General features: G+C 46.1%; 1 protein-coding gene across 1 annotated transcript in view; it reads right to left on the bottom strand.

Moving 5' to 3' along the window:
- Nucleotides 1–18,968, bottom strand: part of LOXHD1 (lipoxygenase homology PLAT domains 1) — a 76,547-nt gene that overhangs the window by 23,508 nt on the left and 34,071 nt on the right. The window contains exons 15-18 of the mRNA XM_040089787.2: nt 16,660–16,845; nt 13,605–13,732; nt 9,569–9,686; nt 1,317–1,494 (exon numbers count right to left, since the gene is read on the bottom strand). Of these exons, the coding sequence (XP_039945721.2) occupies nt 1,317–1,494; nt 9,569–9,686; nt 13,605–13,732; nt 16,660–16,845 (610 nt within the window). The remainder of the gene's footprint in view (nt 1–1,316; nt 1,495–9,568; nt 9,687–13,604; nt 13,733–16,659; nt 16,846–18,968) is intronic.

The raw sequence follows: 18,968 nt of genomic DNA, 5'->3' as shown, positions 1-18,968 counted from the left end.
GATAAAGTTCAGCATTATGTCAGTGAGTTGTGTGATCTAATCACAAACAGACTCTCTGAGACCTCTCTGTAATCTGCTCTTTCCTACTGGTTGTCGCTGCTCATAATGAAATAAAATGTTTCTTCATTAATACCCGTCATCCTTCATTCAATGGGAAGGGCAGATCTGTCTGCTGCTGCTGTCATTTTCTATTCTCCTTTTCATTTCTATTTCCATCGCCTTCGTGAGTTAGGGCTGGTTTTCACAAAAAAGGTCACAGAAAGATCTGCCATTATATTAGATGGATGGCTAGATACTTAAACAAATCTTCCTTTCTCTTTCTCTCGCTTTTGTTTTTTGTATTTCGCTACATGTTTTTCAGACAAGCAGCTGGCAGAGAAGATAAATAAGTGGTGAGGTGGCACGAAGATGCTCTGCCAGAGAAATTTTGATATTTCTAGATTAAACCTTAGAAGCTGCATAAATTACTGTTGATAAAACCAAGGTGTGTGTGGGGGGGGGGGGGGGGTGGGGAAAAAAAAAACCAAAAACAAAGAAGCAGCAAAGGAAATAAAGAAAATATTTTTAGAGGTCAGGAGTTGGTTATGTGCACTGGTGTGACAGAATATCACTTGAGGACCAACCTTTGAAACAAGGTGTCTTCAAGACAATGTCTGGCTTGCCCCATCTTAGCACGATTCACCTTGTATGTGGCAGCAGATTTCATCCAGCAGCCTGACCAAATTTCCCACGAAAAGAGGCAGTGATCCCAGGAAATGATACTGAAACCCCGTTTCTTGGCTCTTGAAGCTCTTTCTGTACACTCCGTTCCACCTCCTCTATCTGGTGCCTATTTAGGAATGGTTTCTTTCACAGCCTGAGATAAATGGTCTCAAAACACTTTGAAAAGGTGGGTGAATTACTGCTGCCTGCTTAAGCCCAGGCAGACAGTGCTGACTGAAAACCTGAAGCACACCAGCTCTGACCACCCTACATGGATGGTCCTGACTGAAAGAAGAAAAACGTGGCTGCTGACCTCTGCAGCTTGGTCTGGTAACAGTTTCTGTCAGGATGTCTTCAGAGGAATCAAAGGGCAGTCAGACCCGGGCCTTGTGTCTAAATATGTTATTCCCAGAGCTCAGATGAGTCTCTGAGACACTGCCATGGTGAACAGCCAGTTAAAATGGTTGCATTCCAGCTAAAACATGTTTTTTCAAATGTAATTTCAAATGAAGCAGATGGGTTGTTTGTTTTTGTTTTTTTGTTTTTTTTTTTTTTTTTTCCCCAGTGTTAAAAAAACAAACTTCATATTAGCAAATTCATAAAATAGGACTGACCTCCGATGTCACTGGTTTTAACCTGAAGAGTGTACGTGGTGTCCTCCATCATCTGCTCCTCATTTATGACAGCTGGCATCTCACACAGCAGGCTTCCCTTGGCATTTTTCAGCTTGGACAGCCAATCCCCATAGGTAAATGTGGCCACTTCTTGATTAGTAAGATTCTTCAGGGTGATCTGTGAAGAGCCAGAATTGGGCGAAAAAGCTTACTTACCATTCGAATGAGGGTGAATGTTAAACTTATAAAGTCCGTGATCTGGTAGGACATGGGAAAAGCTTGGCCATGCCTCCAAAGCCCATGCTGAACTCTCCTGGGATAAATGCAGCTCTCTCCTATGGACAGTATTTGCAGTGGTGGTTTGCCCTGAGAAAATGGTCTTCACAGTATTAAAATGCTTTTTCTACCGCGTTTTTCCGAAGGGAGAAATTTGCTCCTCTGACCTAAGTTATGGACAAAGTCCATCTCTAAGAGAGTCAGACCTCTCCTGTGAGCCAGCATGGGATTCAATCCAAAGAAGTAGCAGGGTTACCAAAAACTTCACTACCTCTCCTCAAAGCACTTTCTTTCACCCGTCTCCTGTGGGTGAGCAAGCAGAAATCATTGTAGCGAGACACAAGCCCAAACAAGTTAAAACAAGGCACAAGATAAAATTAGGCCAGCAAAAACTTAATATTTCACACGCTTCTCCCTCTGGGAAAAGGTGACAGAACAAACAGTATGCAACAGATATTAGTCACACTATCTAACGTGTCATGGAAGCGGCTCAGATGCTGCGGTGATAAGAACAGAATGGGAATGAATTCAGAGCAACTCAACAAGTTGCTCCAACAAATGCCTAATAAAATACCCACCTTTCTGCACCTTGTTGTGTGTGGGCTCAGAGGAGCGTCAGTCAAAGGGGAGGAAAGCATTACACCTGCCTAGAGCAAAACCCCAGCAGTAAGTTCTCAAGAAACGGGGGAGTGGGGTGGGGCTGAAGGTAAGGGATGAGACAGCGCCGTAAATTGCCATTTGTGTCACCATCTAACAGAGACAGAGGCTGCACCTGTGTGCAGCAGGGCGTCACGAAACACTGCCTCTGCAAAGGCCGTGGAAACGTGAGCCCCGCAGTGCCAGAGGAGCGTGGCACAGCACCAGGGATGAATGAATCAGGAGTGGTGGGAAATGTTATATTAAAAAGGGTGCCTGGAGGCCTGTAGCTCCACATGCCATGCAGAGCCATGTCCAGCTAAGATGTGAAAATCTTCAAGGGTGTAGATTCCCCAGACACTGTGAGTCCTCACCCCAGGGCTGCGCCACTCTCATTGGAAAGATTTTGTTCTTTATATCTGATCAGGATTTTCCTCAGTGCAATTCATGTCCATTGCCTCGTGACTTTTTGCTGTCCAGCACTGAGAAAAGTCTGGATCGATGGTTTCTGTAACCTCCTTTCAAGCAGCAGTAGGCTGTGTTTGGATTCCCCCCCCACCAGCGTTTTCTTGTCATGGCTTAAAAACTCTATTTTCCTCCGCCTTTCCTAGTGTGCCTTGTGCTTCCTGTAGCCCCTTGACTGCCTCAGTGCCTTTCCACTGTGTGCTCATTTATCAGCCTGAGGAAAAAAAGCTCAGAAAAAAAAATTATCTTGAGATAAAAAGTGCTCAGATTCTGTCTTCAAACTTCAGGTGTCCCAGTCCATGGCCTTCTGCTGACCCCAGCCAAGCCTTGCTGCAGTCTTCAGCAGTTCAAAAGAATACTGCTGCAGGTTATAAAAAAATTGTTTTAAAGAGGGCAGTAGCTACACCGAAGATGAACAGTAAGCCATGCCGTTTGTGCACTGAATGGCTCCGTGGGCAGGACACTCACCTGGGGTTTTCAACCTGCATGGTGCTAAAGAGAGATCTGTGACACAGCACCTTCGCCCCCCCTGTCCCAGGGGGACAGGACATTTTTGGATGTAGAAAATGTCCCACTTTTCTAAAAAGCTGCTTATTCTCAGCCAGTGACACTATCACTTTGAGGTCAAAAAAACTGCTCTGTGAGTCAAGAGGTACTGAATCAGACCCTCGCTTTGAACCGAGCAGAAATCAGGGCTCCCCCACCCCCGCTGGTGGCCTTTCTGCTGGGGCACTGAGGTGTCCTCTCTCAAGGATGTGTGAACGATGCTTGCATCCTCTTAGGAACCCAGCTCAGAAAGTTTTCTTCAAGAAGCTGGGCTGTGAGTGATGCCAGGTGGACTGAAAATGTCTATTTCACCCTGCCAACCCAGTGCATGAGATCTGTGCTGGAAAAGGCTCAGCCAGCAGTACCTCTGCCCTGCTTGGGAATGACAGCGACACTGTTTAGTAGCAAAATGTCCTGAGAAAAGCTTGCAGGGAATTGTCAGGGAAGCAGTGGGGATAGAAGCAGATTAAGAGTTGTCAGACAGAGAGCACTCAGACACAGAGGTCAGGCCTCTCACAAATACCCAGCCCATGCTCAGAGCTCCAGATGCTGCCTGAGAGAAAAAACAAACCTCTGGCTACTAAAGCTGCTGGAGCAAAATGCCAGCTTTTTCCATCCTCAGCCCCTCACCCAGGGTGTGTGATTGCATCTGTGTGCAGCTTACTGTGAGCAGTAAGGGCAGAAGCAGGGGCCTGGCCCTGATATCTCATTCTGGGCAGGAGCAGACGAGGAAAGAGATTCATTTTATCAGTGGTTTTTTTTTTTTCCCAAGGGATATCAGCCCAGAAATCCAACTGCATCCTGGGCTGATCCGGCAGCGTGGGCAGCAGGGCAGGGGGGATCCTGCCCCTGTGCCCCTGTGCTCAGCTGAGAGCCCACCTGCAGAGCTGCTCCAGCCCTGCCTCCAGCAGCACAAGGACGTGGAGCTGCTGCAGCCAGTGCAGAGGCCACGGAGATGCTGCCAGGGCTGGAGCCCCTCTGCTCTGGAGCCAGCCTGGCACAGCTGGGGCTGCTCAGCTGCACAAGAGAAGGCTCCAGGCAGAGCTCCGAGCCCCTGCCAGGGCCTGAAGGGGCTCCAGGAGAGCTGCAGAGGGACTGGGGACAAGGCACCCAGGGACAGCACCCAGGGAATGGCTCCCAGTGCCAGAGGGCAGGCACAGCTGGGATCCTGGGAAGGAATTGGTGTCTGGGAGGGTGTTGAGGCCCTGGCACAGGGTGCCCAGAGCAGCTGTGGCTGCCCCTGGATCCCTGGCAGTGTGCAAGGCCAGGCTGGACAGGGCTTGGAGCAGCCTGGGACAGTGGGAGGTGTCCCTGCCCGTGGCAGGATATGGAATGAGACCATCTTTAAATGCCATTTCCAACCCAAAATATGATTCTATGGTCACAGCAAGGGACACAGAAGCAGCAGCAGTGGCAGGCTGACCTCTGGGTCACAGTGTGGGAGAACTGCCTCTCACTTACCCAGCGTGGACCCCCGGAATGCTGCTCATCCAGGCCAAGCACATCGTGGTGGGACCTGGGTGTCCCCAGGGAAGCCCCACACCCCACCTGACCTGGGGGCAGGTAAGGAGCTTATTGATGCACCACGCCCTCTCTCAGGTCTGCCTGGCTCCTGTCTTCACAGGGGGCATGAATAGTTTGTTGGAAGGGGTGAAAGCTGAACGCAGCATTTTTCAGTGACTAAAACAGCAGAAAATTAATCCTATCCTGCGAGGAGATGTTTGTGGGTGTTGCACTCGCACACAGAGGGTGATGCAGGATTTTGGTTTCAATCGTGGGGGTCAAGAGAGTCATCTCAGTGAGCTGAGCCAAGACTGTATTTAATTTCTGCCTGCTCCTCTCAGTAAAACTAGCTACTGCTTGGCAATGAGACCACTACTTTGCACGGCACCTAGGCTAACCTGGAACTTACTGAGGGCATCCAGTGTGCTTTTCAGCTCAAACTTTCATGGTAATTATGCTAGGAGCTTAACTGGGCTGTAGAACACCAATAAGCCATGAAAAGAAAGTGGCAGAAGTGCATATGAATAACACATCGATAATTTGCTTTGTAGCTGAGCAAATACAGTAGTTGACAGGAACATTAAGCCAACAATTTGAAATTAATTGCACATTGTCTCCTGCAACGGAAAGGTTTGACATGTCCGATTATTTGATTTACTCCTGCCCAGCCTTTTTCCAGAAGTCATGTAAAACATGCTCCACAGGGTCTCCCACTCTGCTGACACAAAAACACACAGCTCCTGGCGTTCACCTCTAAAGGCTCAAACACAGGATTTTAGGCTTCTGTTGCATGTCATTATTCTTCACTGAAACCCAGGAACTTCTGACTGTAAAACAAAGACTTCACTCTTCTGCAAAGAATAAAAGTCAGCTTCAGCTATATAATTCTCAATTCTCAATAATAATTCTCAAATTCTCTTAATCTCCTTTATACAAAGGAGAAAGGACTGAATAAAGACGGAGTCCCACATGCAGGATTATTCGTGACGTTTGAATGCAATGCAATTAGTGCTTCATTAAGGCAGCTTCTTATCTGTCTGGCTTTGACAGCACAAAGTAACATTAAAATTCTGAGGGAAGCAACTCTGCAGAATTCAACAGTCTCATAATTCCTGCTATTTCACTGAGCTTTCATCTCTTCCTTGTTTCTAGCTTTTCAACTTCATAGCTAAGACGCTGGGCAGCAGGTGAAATCATCACAGGGACTGAGAAAGCAGCTATCCCAGGAAGGGGTTTCCAGAGCATGCATTTAGATAAGTTTCCTAATTAGACTAAAATTCTTTTTATGCTGAGGAGAGTGAGGCTCTGGCACAGGGTGCCCAGAGCAGCTGTGGCTGCCCCTGGATCCCTGGCAGTGTCCAAGGCCAGGCTGGATAAGGTTTGGAGCACCCTGGGATAGTGGAAGGTGTCCCTGCCCATGGCAGGGGATTGATTAGAATGGAATGAGCTTTAAGGTCCCCTCCAACCCAAACCATTCTGGGATTCTATGATTTTGTTCCCTGTGTTTTCAGAAACACCGAGCAGCGTCATGGGAGCTTTGATATGGAAGAACGTGAGATTCAGCATTAGGTCAGTGGAATAGATCCCCACTCCAAGTCCCTCCCAGCAGCAGTGTGATCAGAAAGCATTGCTCAGCTCTGGAGAACATTCACAAAGCCTTTTTGGGCATAGTAATGATCAATAATGTTCGTTTGGTTGCAAAACATCACTTATCAAATTTTGTTCCATCTAGAGATTTAGGTACTAGCATTATTGCTACTCTGTGGTGCAGTCTGAATTTTCAGCACCAAGTTCATTACTTCGCTGAGATTCTGAATGAAATTTTAGCATATTTTATGTAGACAGAAAAAAAAAAAAAAGTGACTACTTGCCTGCTTGTAAATTGAATCTTTTGGCTGTGTACAGAATCATTGATAATTCATGCATTTTAATTGGTATTTATGCATTTCTATATCTGGTGAACTAAAAGCAGTATAAATTATGGCTAGCAACAGTTTACCAAAAGACCAAAGAGAATTAAAAAGATCATTTATTGTTAGTTTAATAGAACAAGAAAACCGAGAATATCATGTAGATAAATGGAGCAACAAATGGTTAATTACGGGGTTGATGGCTTAATCTAGCTTCTCATTTCACTGTGCTAGTTAGCACTAACTGTGAACCATCTGTCTGAGAGTTTAGCACTACCCCCACAAGTATTTCATTATGCAGTCTTAATATGCACTTTTGACAGAAATGGAAATGGGCTCCGATCAGTTTTCATGTCACACCAGGCTACGTAAGTTTTTAAGGCTGGAATACAAATCAGAGAACAAAAATCCTTCCTCCCCTCATCCTCAATGCTTCTGTAAGCCACCCTCCGCCTGGGAATGCAAATGCTGTGTTTACCTTTGCAGGGAAGGTGGGAAAGAAAACCAATAAATACAGTACTCTACGTAACACTGGAGCTAAAAAATCCTCTGTCATCTGTTTATCTAAGAAAAATAGAAACAAGAGGCACAATTTCCAAAAGCTTCCTAAACCACAGAATTATAAAAGAATGGTTTGGGTTGGAAGCAACCTCAAGGACCTTCCATTTCAATCCCTTGCCATGGGCAGGGACACCTTCCACTATCCCAGGTTGCTCCAAGACCCAAAGTCCAACCTAGCCTTGGACGCTTCCAGGGATCCAGGTCCTCCCCACCCTCACAACCAAGAGAATCGAATCGAATCGAATCGAATCGAATCGAATCTAATCTAATCTAATCTAATCTAATCTAATCTAATCTAAATCTCTCCTTTTAGTGTAAAACCACTGCCTCTCATTCTGCCACCATCTACCCATGTAAAAACTTGCTCTTCCTCACTTCTACAATCTCTCTTTTAAGTCTGTTCTCAAGACCTGTTCCTGTTGCATGGTCCTGTGACCCCTGACTTCTGTAGGGCTGAAGGGGGCTATAAGTCTGCTGGATAGGTTCAAATGAGTCCACTTCCCTGGGGGATCTTTGCTTTTGGTAGGACAGTCCAGCGGGCTGAGGGTTTGGAATGCCTGGACAGACAAGGCAACATGAAGGTGGGAAGGCACCACAAAATATGCAGCCATCCCCTGCCTTTGTGCTGCTGCTGATTCATGGCTGCAGGACCTGGAATGTCTCTGGATGAATAAGCTTTATTTGATTTCATTTTATATGAATATGATTTGTAAAACTCAGGGGAAAGCATGTGAGAAATTACGAAGGGAATTTGACCGAGACATCTGAATCAAATCAGACAACAAGATCGAGTTATTCCTTAGGCACAGAGAGAAAAAAACTGTGCATCTGTGGCATCGGTTCTAAAGACATGTGCCGGAGGTCTAATCCTTCGAGGAGCTGCAGAAGCATCACCATAAAATCATAGAATGCAAAGGGTTGGAAGGGACCTTAAATCTTATCCAGTCCCACCCCCTGCCATGGGCAGGGACACCTTCCTCTATCCCAGGTTCTCCAAGCCCCACCCAACCTGGCCTTCAACAATTCTAGGGATAGGGCAGCCACAGTCTCCCTGGGCAACCCCACAGTAATTTATTCTTAATATCCGGCCTGAATTCCCCCTCCTTCAGCTCCCCTCCTTTCCCAGCTGCTGAGAGAAAATTTAGAAGAGGAAACGTTGAAGTAAAAATGTTACTGCAGCACAGAAATTCTTCTGACAGCGAAGAGGAGTCCATCATCTTACTGAAAACTGGTGGCTATGTAGGATCAGTGTTTAGAAACACATTATCTGTGTGAAAAAGACTGCTGTAAATTAGTCAAAAAGGATAGAGAATCCAATTTAAAAATCATGCAGTGCTCCCTTTGACCACGGTTAAGCTACTAGGTCTTAAACTGTTCCCATGAAAAGGTCAAGATACAGAAGTCCAGTAGGATGTCAGCTCCAGGAAAAGCATGGTAAAGGAAAATAGCAGAAAGGTGTTTCTCCATTGATGACTTCTGATGGTCTGCAATCAGAGCATCATTCCTCCTCTATCTTAGAAATATAACTATAGGGACCCACAACAAGCAAACTACTTTTGACTGCCCAGATTAGAGGTGATCCTTACCAGGAGCTGGTGGTTTGACAGCAAAGATAAAGGCAAGCACTGTACTTTTGTGCGGGGTAGGATGTCAGGGAAAAGTACCATCGGTTTGCATGCTCCATTCAAAATGCAAGATAAAAATGACACCTTACTTGCATGGACAAGAGAAGAAATAAATATGTGTGCTAGAGGAGGAGGAAAGAAGAGAGATGGGATGACCCAGCTGAATGGATGGATAATTTGGAAATATCCCAGCCAGCCCAGGGTGCCTCTGTCTGGCAGACAAACATCCACACTCCCAGGGATTCAGATTCCCACACGGCAGGGATCTGAGCGTACAAACCCAGGGAGCAGAAAATATTTCAGGTGCCCTGGTGACAAACCAAGACTAGTGCAGAGGAGAGTGAGACATAATAGTGGAATCTGTGGTGAAACCATGGAATCATTTAGGTTCGAAAAGGTGTCCAATAGGATCACGTCCACCCATTAACCCAGCACCACAGTGATCACGGTTAAACCATAGCCCACAAATGTGCCACACCCACAGGCCTTTTGAACGCTTCCAGACATGGTGATTCCACCACAAAAAGAAGGTCTTAAAACACAGCTTTTCCCTCTGCTCTCTTCTTTCTTGACTCAACTCCTGCAGGGAAAAACTATGAGAAACCAAAAGGGAAAAACTTAGAAAATTAACAAAAAAACTTGTTCCTCGGTGCCTTTCTCCTCTTTGCCAGGGGCTGAGAGGCTCCAGGACACGCAGGCTGTGGGAGACCCGTGATTCCAAGAGCTTTACCCTCTCCATGAACCAGTGTGGGCGCGTCCCCTTCCCGTCCGTCCGGATCCTCATCTTCCTGAGGGGTGCGATGTCGGCAATCTCCATAATGAAGCTGTCCTCCTGGCCCCTCTCAAACCTGCAGGGATTGCAAGACCAAGGAGGTTTCTTTTCCCTGCTGCTTTACAGCCTCTCTGCGTCTCCGTCCCGTGCCGCAGCCCTGGCCGCGCCAACAGCCTCGAACCAAAAGTTTATGAGCGTTCTTTATTGGGCTCGAAATTTCCTGCGCTGCAGTCTCCAGCTACTGTGCTGTTGGCAAGACACCTCAGCGCAGATTTGACAGGGATTCCTCCCTCCCTGGAAAACACAGCCCACCTGGAGCTGCTCCAGGCAGCCCGTAGCATACATCGCCGTTCTGTTTGCAACCAGAACAATAGAGACTCACAGTCAGGCTTCTGCACGTCTCCTCCCCCCCGGCAGCTGCCCACTTGCCTGTCCTTGGCCCGTTCCAGCTAGAAGGGAAAATAATTTTGCCTCATCTCCTTCCCCCGAGGTGCAGCACAAAACTTTGCGTTTGCCGTGGAGAGAGGCAGCTGCTGCTGCAGCTCGGCTAAACGCGGCACCGGGACTGCAGCCCAACTCCCAAGTTTAGCAAGCACAGTGAAATTGTGTCAGAATGGAGACAAAACCAACCTGACGAAATCGGGGGATTTGGATTTGCAAAGTGTCTCTGCCTCTGGTAAGAACCGGGGTGGGTTTGTGTAAGCTGGCCTGAAAGACCCTCCCCGGTGCGTGGCTGCTTCGTGCAGGCACGGGGATGTGCAGGAGCTGCTGATCCATAGCAATCAGCAGAAAGCAGGAGAAGGGGAAAAAACAGCCAACATGTGCCTCCCAAAGAAGATTACATTGCCTGGGACTGCACCTTCCCTCCCTCCTGGCATCACTGGCGTTGGGAGGAGAGCCTTGCTTCAGTGAAAGTGCTGCCTCCGGCTCAGTATTACCCTGTTCTAAATGAGTGGATCCTCCAGTTTGCTCCCTCAAATACCTGGAGACCTGCTGGGGCCTTGGAGTTGGAAATCTAATCCTTGCTAAGGAGAATGGCAGCCAAATCCAGGGTGTCTACCAAGCACATGGTGACCACTCTGCTGTTGAGGTTTCTCCTTCATGCAAAGTTTTCTTTGTGGGGGAATTACCTGAACGTGCCGAGAGGTTTGGGAAGAGCCCTGCAAGACGTGGGCCCTGCCATAACAGAAGCAATCCATAATGATGATATCTCGTTCCTGGCAATGCACGCAGCCTCCACGGCAGTGCCAGAATGTGGAGAAAAAAATAATTTTCTTTACCAACCTCTGTTCAGATTACCCCCCGCAGAATGGATGTGATTATACTCACACCATTATCTGAGCATGCATAGCTGCAGATGTTAGTAACAGGGGTTGGCTCGAGCCTCTCAGTTCTCATCCAGGCATTGCTTCCTCTGCACTCCCAGAGGCATTTAGACAGGGCATTTTGGTCCCAGTCCATTTCTAGTTATTAAGGGTTATGTTTGCTCTTTGAAAAAACTCCTTTTTCTTCTTATTTGTCTTTTCTGTGATACCGGATACTGAGGCAGCCTGTCTCACTCTGAGAAATAGAACGTACTTTTGTCCCCGGACTGGATTGATTTCCACGTCTATTTAACAAAAAGGCGTGACCCTTCCAGTCTGAATTATCCTGTGATCCTATGACCAGTTTTTATTAAAATCACTATTACCTACAAAGCTTCCTAGAAATCTCTCACTCTGAGGCTCTTCAGGCTGAGCAGCTCAAAGCTAAAATGTCTGCTAGCAAAATAAAACATCCTTTATCTTCAGCAAATGCCTTGTTTGAGTTTGTAACACCGATACTCATCTGGTACTTCCAAGAGGGAAGTCCTAGAGGAAAGTGATTGCTGAAGTGACAAACTGGGTGACCCAGAAGCTCTTTGTTATCCCTAATTTATATGAAGATGAACATAAACCTGAAAAAAAAAAAAAAAATTGAGAAGGGAAGAAGTAGCCAGACAAGCTGACTGCCGCTATTCCCTTTTCTGGACACTGAACCATTTATCTAAAGGATTTCATTAAGCTTTCCTACCCATGCCTGCCCTTATAAATATTTCCATTGCCCAGGGGTCTTGGCAATAAGCGTAATGTGGAGAATTGCCTTAAATCTGTGGCAGGTTAGACAGACAGTTCTTGGTAATGCACTAAGCTGCTGTGAGTGAATTGGCACTGGATGGCCCCAATAAAGATGAAGTGCTTTTTACCATTTGGTTGCAGCAGCTCTCACCCATCCTTGCGCTGCTGGTGCAAGGGCTGGAGAGATTTCCATGTGGAAAAGAGCCAGGAAAGCCTGTGCTGCTAACAGCTGGATGAAGACTGGTGGCAGTGGCGTGGAAACATACAAGATGTGAATTTGGGGACACGAATGTCCTCCGCAGAGGGTGCTAATGAGATGACAAGAGCTCTGTACAGCTGGAGGTGTGATACAGAGCACCTCCAGCGAGCAGGGATGTGCCAGCAGACTAGCACAGCATCCTGGGGACATCAACATAATAAGAGTTGTGCCGTACACTTCCTTTTCTTTACACAGCCCCGGTGATTTGTCAACACCTTTCACAGGTCCTCTACTGTCAGATGATAACCCAAGCAAGTAATAACACAGAGACATTTCTATTCTCCTGTACTGCATTTTCATGCTCTTGTATCAGAGATTGTCCATCCCACCCATGTGGACAAATGGGATCTGTTTTTAGAGGCCACAAAGCTCAGGGGTAAGGCTTGCCCCAGATGCACCAAAACTCCAACCCTGCTCCTGAGGGGCTGGAGATGTCTTGATCCCCTTTGGAGATTTTTGGTTGACACACCCAGGTGTGATATCTGCTTCTTTTCTGAATCCAGACATCAGTGGTCCATTTTCCTGCCTTCTAGGGCTGAGTGTTGGGATTAAACGAGTGGGAGACAGGCCAGTTTGGGTTTGCCCAGGGTCTCGTAAGACGGGTGCCACAGGTGGCCACACTCTCTGGTAGCCCAGGGGAATTGCCCCACGTGTCGGGCGTTCCTCTGTGATGGGGAGCAGCAAGCCCCCAGAGCTGTGGTTTTCGGCATGACTCAGCTGTGTTTCTCACTGATATTTTAGTCCACAGCACCCCTGCTGCATATTTTTTTTTTTTTTCACAGCAAACAAGGCTCGTGCTTGTTACTAACTAGACACATGAAGCTCTCAGCCTCAGCTATGTTTGTCCAGACACCCACTCTGCTACAACAGCTTCAAGTAAAACATTCCCTGGGCAAACACCTCCATGCAAGGTGCACCCTATCCTCAGTTATCCAGCATTCCCTCAGCAAGCTGAGCTCAAACCCTGTGGTAAAATGCTCCCACCCTTCTGATGCTCTGTAGATGTCAGAGCCAGGCAATTAATTAAGTTGAAGCATGATGTCACTAAAAGATGGTTCATTCCTGAGCAGGCCAAAGCTTCCTGTACTAGGGAAGGTGCTAGGAAGGAACAAGAAAGCTTTGGGAAGTGGATGAGTGGTGGCGTGTGGGGGGTTTTTTGGCTTATGGAAGTGCTGGCATCAGGCTAGGGTTATGGTGTTTGTTAGCTGTTTCTGCCAAAGAAAACATGAGGTTCCACATTTTTAGTAAAATCAGGGCATTCAATGCTGCATTCTGTGCCACCACCCATCCATTTCCCAGCGCTCTCCTGGGCAATGTGCACGGTTCTTCTTGGGAGGCAAAGCAGGACTTCGTGCTTTTGTTCAAGAATCTCAAAAGCCGTTGAGAAGCAGGTTAAACAAAATTTGCACAAATGACAAAGGGTGGTTCCCTGGCTATACAGTGCTCTCCTTTCCTTTGCTTTGCTAAAAATCTGACAGAAACTCTTACAGAGCCCCAGGTGTGAATCTGTAACGTCAATGGGAGTAAACGTTTGTGTTTCAGCAGGAGCATGATCAGAGCCCTGAGTGCTTCTTGACTTGACACTAAAATCTGTCATCACCCCACTTCTAACCAACAAAAATGACAAAAGTTACTGCACCTGTCTCCATTTTTTTCCAGCAGCATCTCCTCAGTGTTCCCATTGGATCCGAAGACAGTCATGAAAATGTTGGCATCGGTGCCGCCACTTTCGATGTCTCCAGTGACAACCGTGACTTCGTAGAGGATCTGGTGAGGATTGGAAACAATCAGAAGGTTTCATTTAAACAGTTAACCCACACTGAACAGGGCAACACACTGCCCTGGAGATCTACTTCCTTGACAGAAAAGTTCCAACACGGCTTCTTGGTTCTTCTCCACACCACTGTTCTCAGAGGCAAAGTTGGACATCAAAACTTACTACAGGACTTTCCATCCATGACCTTTTCTAGAGATTTGCTCAGCCTTGGAAGGGACACATTTATTGTGACAGTATCTGAATTAAAGAATCACTAAATGGATTGAGCTGAAAAGGACATTTAAAGCTCATCCCATTCCACCCCCTGCCATGGGCAGGGATACTTTCCACTATTCCTGGTTGCTCTAAGCCCCGTCCAACCTGGCCTTGGACACTCCCAGGGATACAGGGGCAGCCACAGATGCTCTGAGAAAACTACAATACGGCCTCATCACCCTCAGTGTATAAAATCTCTCCGTTTTAGCTAATCCGGGTCAACCTTTCCTCACTTTAAACCCCTTATCCATTGTCCTATCACATCAGTGATGAAGATTTCTTAAGCTGCTTCTTCACAGGAATCTCAACCATCACATCAATATTTGGGTCTCCAACCCAATATTGCTACCACTGTCTCTGCCTGGTGGCACTCCAGCACTCCAGCTCCATGCTGCACCAAACTCCTGCTAATTTAAAAAAGGAGTCTCCCAGAAGAACAATTATTTCTTTTTCTTGGCTGCAAAATGTTTCCCCCAAAAGTTCAGTGTTTATCTGGTCAATGTTTATTCCATTTATTCCAATATCACTAACAGTCTGGAGGTTTACACATCAGAACTCTCCCTGTGGTACAAAAATTCATCTCTCCTGCCCTCCAAGGGGATGCTCACTGCTGCATCAGCTGCAGGGTCTTCCCAGATCTTGTGAAAAGATGGGTTTTTTATAATTTTCACTTTACTAGCCTAATTTTGTTCTTGTACCCTGACATGGGAGCAATAAGACTCAGAAAAAATATGTCAAAAATGTGCAAGTCCCAGTGTCTGTCAGGGGTTTTAAGACTTCTAAACCACTTAGACGCTTTCAAGATCATAGCTAAGGTACCAAGGTTTCTTTAAGATGTGGAAGAATATCAAGAACCAGCTCCCAGAAACATATTTCTAATAGCACACTGCTAGGCTAGTTTTATTGGCCTGAATTTTGGCTGCCACATAAATAAATAGTGCAAAGGAATACCGTAATATAAAAAAAATATTTTTCACATTTGTTTGAACACAAGTAACCTGTTGATCACATATTCATCCACACATATATTAAATCTTAGCAACGCATCCTATTTTTTATAGGAAGGAGAAAAAAAACCTCTTTTACCAATGCACTGAAGGCATCTAATGACTGTGGTGGACACTGAGTAATTTCTCCAACTATGGGAAAGTAAATAGAAGCAAATACTCAATTTTAAGCCAAAAAGGGGAGTATCAAGCCAAGAGGAAAATTAAGTTGAAATGGGTACACATGGCTGTACAAAAGCCAAACAGAAGAAAAAATAAAACAGAAAAGTATTAATCCTCCCAATGATGCTAAACTTATTCAGTTGTCTTTGAACTCTAAAATGCCTGTAAGACTCAGTTTCTGACTACAGCTTTTTATGAGGGAACAGTCCCAAATTCCCTCAACTAGGAGAGTGATCAGAAAGTGAAATGCTCACTTCTGGTTTCATGTCCCTAAGCATCTCCCCAGATTTCCTTCAAATCTCCCATCAAGTTTCTGGGCTGTCATCACAGGAAAAAAAAAAAATTGTCATTAGATGTGTCTATTTTTGGCGTGCTTATGAAAATAAGTATTCAGGATTGTTCTTTTAAAGGAAGACTGAACATAAGTCTTCATTAACACCCACTTCAATCTATGGGCAAGCCATCAGCTCACCAATAGGAGCTTGGAAACCTCATCCAGGAGGTTAAATGACATATGGGGCATTTTTATGAGATTGGTTTTAACCTTGGTATTAAGTCTGAGGAAGGTTTTTATACCCTCTTAGGTCAATTCCACCACTGAAATCTGAATTGATTTGGTGAATCCTTCACAAATGCTAAAAATGTTATCAGTTTTGGGGGTGTCTGGGGAACAAGAGAGATTTCAGGAGAATATCTTCAGCTTGGAAATAATAATAATAATAATAAGAGCGGCATAAAGAAAAAATAATGTACTATGAAAGTGTAACCTGACTGTAAATAGAAGCAGATCTATAGAGATTTTAAATTGCCACACAGGTATTTAAACACATTGTTATTGTCACATTCATCCAGACTGTTATTTCTGCTACAAATCTTACATCCAAAATCAGTGTAGCTCGGCTTTCCAATTTGTACTTGTTTGAAATATGGCATAGCAGATATGACATCAAAATTCATGTATTTGAATGAAAATACTATAGAGTTCTAGTCATCACTGATTCAACTTTAATCAGTTATTCTCACCAAAGATCAGGCTTACAAACGCTTTCATGTTTCAACAACTCCCAGTAATTGTCAATTTCCCTATTCCCTATTGGAAAATTTGGTATGTAGCCACATCATGGAGAGATCAAAACATTAAGATATTTCCACTGCTCTAATCTGATGAGTTAGACGTAATCCTTCACCTCAGAGCTGCTCAGGTGATTCAGTGGGTGACAAGGTGAGGACAAGCTGCTGAACTGTGCCCTCCGCTCTGCCCTCCCGTCTGTGCCATGGCTGCATCCAGCCAGCCTCTCTAAACCGTGCTGTAAACAGCCATGATCCTAAACCATGCCAAGAGATTTTGCTAATAAAAATAACATAGGAAAGGAAAGCAAAGAGAAGCCTCCAGCCACCTTGCAAAAGCCGAAGTCTGAGAGCCTTTGACGCACGACCGGTGTCAGCAGAGGTCCCTGCAGCAGCTAGAGGCACAAAGTGCGCCTGGTGCCTACCTTGATGCCAATGTTAACACATTCTGCATCCAGGATGTTGAGGATCCGTGAGGTGAGCCCGTCACCTTTGTCTCTGGCCAGCCAGCACTTGCAGACAAAGTTGTACATGACGCCTTTGGTGGGCACGACGATGGTGAGCTCCTCCATCAGCCAGCAGCTCTCAGGGGTAGCGCCATCGTGCCCCACCTGTGAGGGCCAGAGAGAAAATACCTCCTGGGGAAAGGGGATTTCTCTGCACATGAGGGGGATTCACCTGGCAAGGAAGGACTCAGAGGCTGTGTACACCATCACAACATACAATTCCTCAGGGGAACGGAGGGAACTCAAACAGCGCCATTGCCACAGGCAAGGGAGCTCGGGTCATCAACTGCTGTGCATGAGAGAAGCCCAGTCTCAAAAAAAATCCCAAGGCAGACTGGACTGATGTACATGAAAACGCATCCAGTCTCTCGCCGCTCTGCTCCTGCGCTGTTGTCCCGCTATGTGCTCATTTGCAGTCGGCAGCAGACACATCTCTCCACCTTGACAAGCCTTTCCACTTCTGTCACTGCACTTGGAAGTGATTATTCAAAGCTTTATAGCCAGGAGGAAAGATGCAGCTCAGCAAACACCCACGTGTATTATTACAAGCACTTGCCTCACAAATCCACATATAAGTGAACTAAATGTATGAGGCTGCTTGTCTGCTTCCCATCCCCTCAGACTGCAAAAGCTCTGTCTTTGTACAGGAGACAGCAGATGGAGCTTACATCTGTAGCTGGTTGGTTTTCAAGGACCACCTCCTCCAGCCTCAAGAATGATCTGTCCTGGAGACCAGGAAGTCACACAAGGGTGGCCACAAGCCTGCATGGATGAACGAGGAGCTCCTGAAGAATTTTAAGTGGGAAAAGGAAGAATACTGGAGGTGGCAGCAGGGGCAGAGGTCCTGCAGAAATGCAGAGACAGTGCACAAGTGTGCAGCGATGAGTTTATGAAAGCCAGAGCCCACCTGGAATGGAATCTGCCAGGAACCAGAGTTTCTCCACGTTTATCAGCAGCAAAACAATGTTGACAGTGTAAATTTCTCCAGGAACCTACATATGTCCCAATTAAAGAAGGTTGGAAATTCAGCCTGGGGCAGACTTGGAAACAAAATTATGTATACAGGTTGATGTATGAACCTTGGTCTGTCTATCCAATGAGCTACCTGTACATAAAAGACCTAAATGCACTTCATTATTTACAGGGAAGGTGTTGTTTCTGTCATTTCTAGCAAAATTAGGTTCTTAGTCCAAAAACTTCACTGTTTTTTTTTTTGTTTTTAAATTATTAGGATATTTAGGGAGGCTCGGAAAGCAATTTTTAATAACAGATTCATCTAGCGTGATATATCTGTGGTATCTATTTTTTTCCCCCAAAACAAGTGATCTTTTCTGTCTGACAGTTTCAGCCATCACTGCTATTAGGAGTATTATTGCTGTACTAAGGTCTGTGCAGCTGCAGAAAATTAGAGCTTAACCACTAGGGAAATTCAAGTCTACAATGGATGCATTAATCCTCTGATTCTTGGGGTGTGAGGTGAATGGGAATATAACACTTGCCTTCCCATTCCCTCTCTGCCAGCTTGGCTGAGCCTCTCCAAGCCCAGAGTCTTTGTGCAGCTCTGTTGCAGGATGGCGTGGATGAGGCAGTGGGGAAAGTTCAGGGCCACGGCTCTGCAGGGAAAAAGCAGCTGGAGGGAAAATCCCGACGAGCCTAATAAAATTTGCTGGTATTTTGGGTTCATTGCGTACCCCCAGCTGCTCACCTCATAGAATCATAGGACAGTTTGGTCTGGAAAGGACTTTAAAGCCCATCCCATTCTAACCCCCCCACAGGCAGGGGCAACTTCCACCATCCCAGGTTGCTCCAAGCCCCATCCAACCTGTCCTTGGGCACTTCCATGGATGGGATATCCACAGCTTCCCTGGGCAAAGCCTCTGTCCAAGACATTGCTAGGTGCCACGTTTTCACAGCAAACTTTAATTTCTTTGCTATCAGTGACAGCCAGAAGGAAACAACCCGAGCATCCAGCTGCCTGGGAGAACCTGTGCACAAACAGGTTTCCACGGTCCTCAAGAACAATGTAAATTCTGGGACAAATTCAACCACTGTCAGCCAAGTCTTCCCTATGGCTGGACTTCAGGACTGGACTTTCAATTCAGAGCACCAGGATCTGACTTTCAGTTCCAGGCAAATCTCCAGACACACCATGCCAACACAGTGAATAATGCCAAGCCACACCAGCAGTGTAGCCTGGATGTGCACATCGATATCACAGCAACTGTTTT

The sequence above is a fragment of the Hirundo rustica genome, chromosome Z (genome assembly GCF_015227805.2).
Source record: "Hirundo rustica isolate bHirRus1 chromosome Z, bHirRus1.pri.v3, whole genome shotgun sequence".
In the NCBI taxonomy this organism is placed as follows: Eukaryota; Metazoa; Chordata; class Aves; order Passeriformes; family Hirundinidae; genus Hirundo; species Hirundo rustica.
Note: the sequence above shows the minus strand (reverse complement) of the source record. Positions and strands in the feature narration are given on the sequence as shown.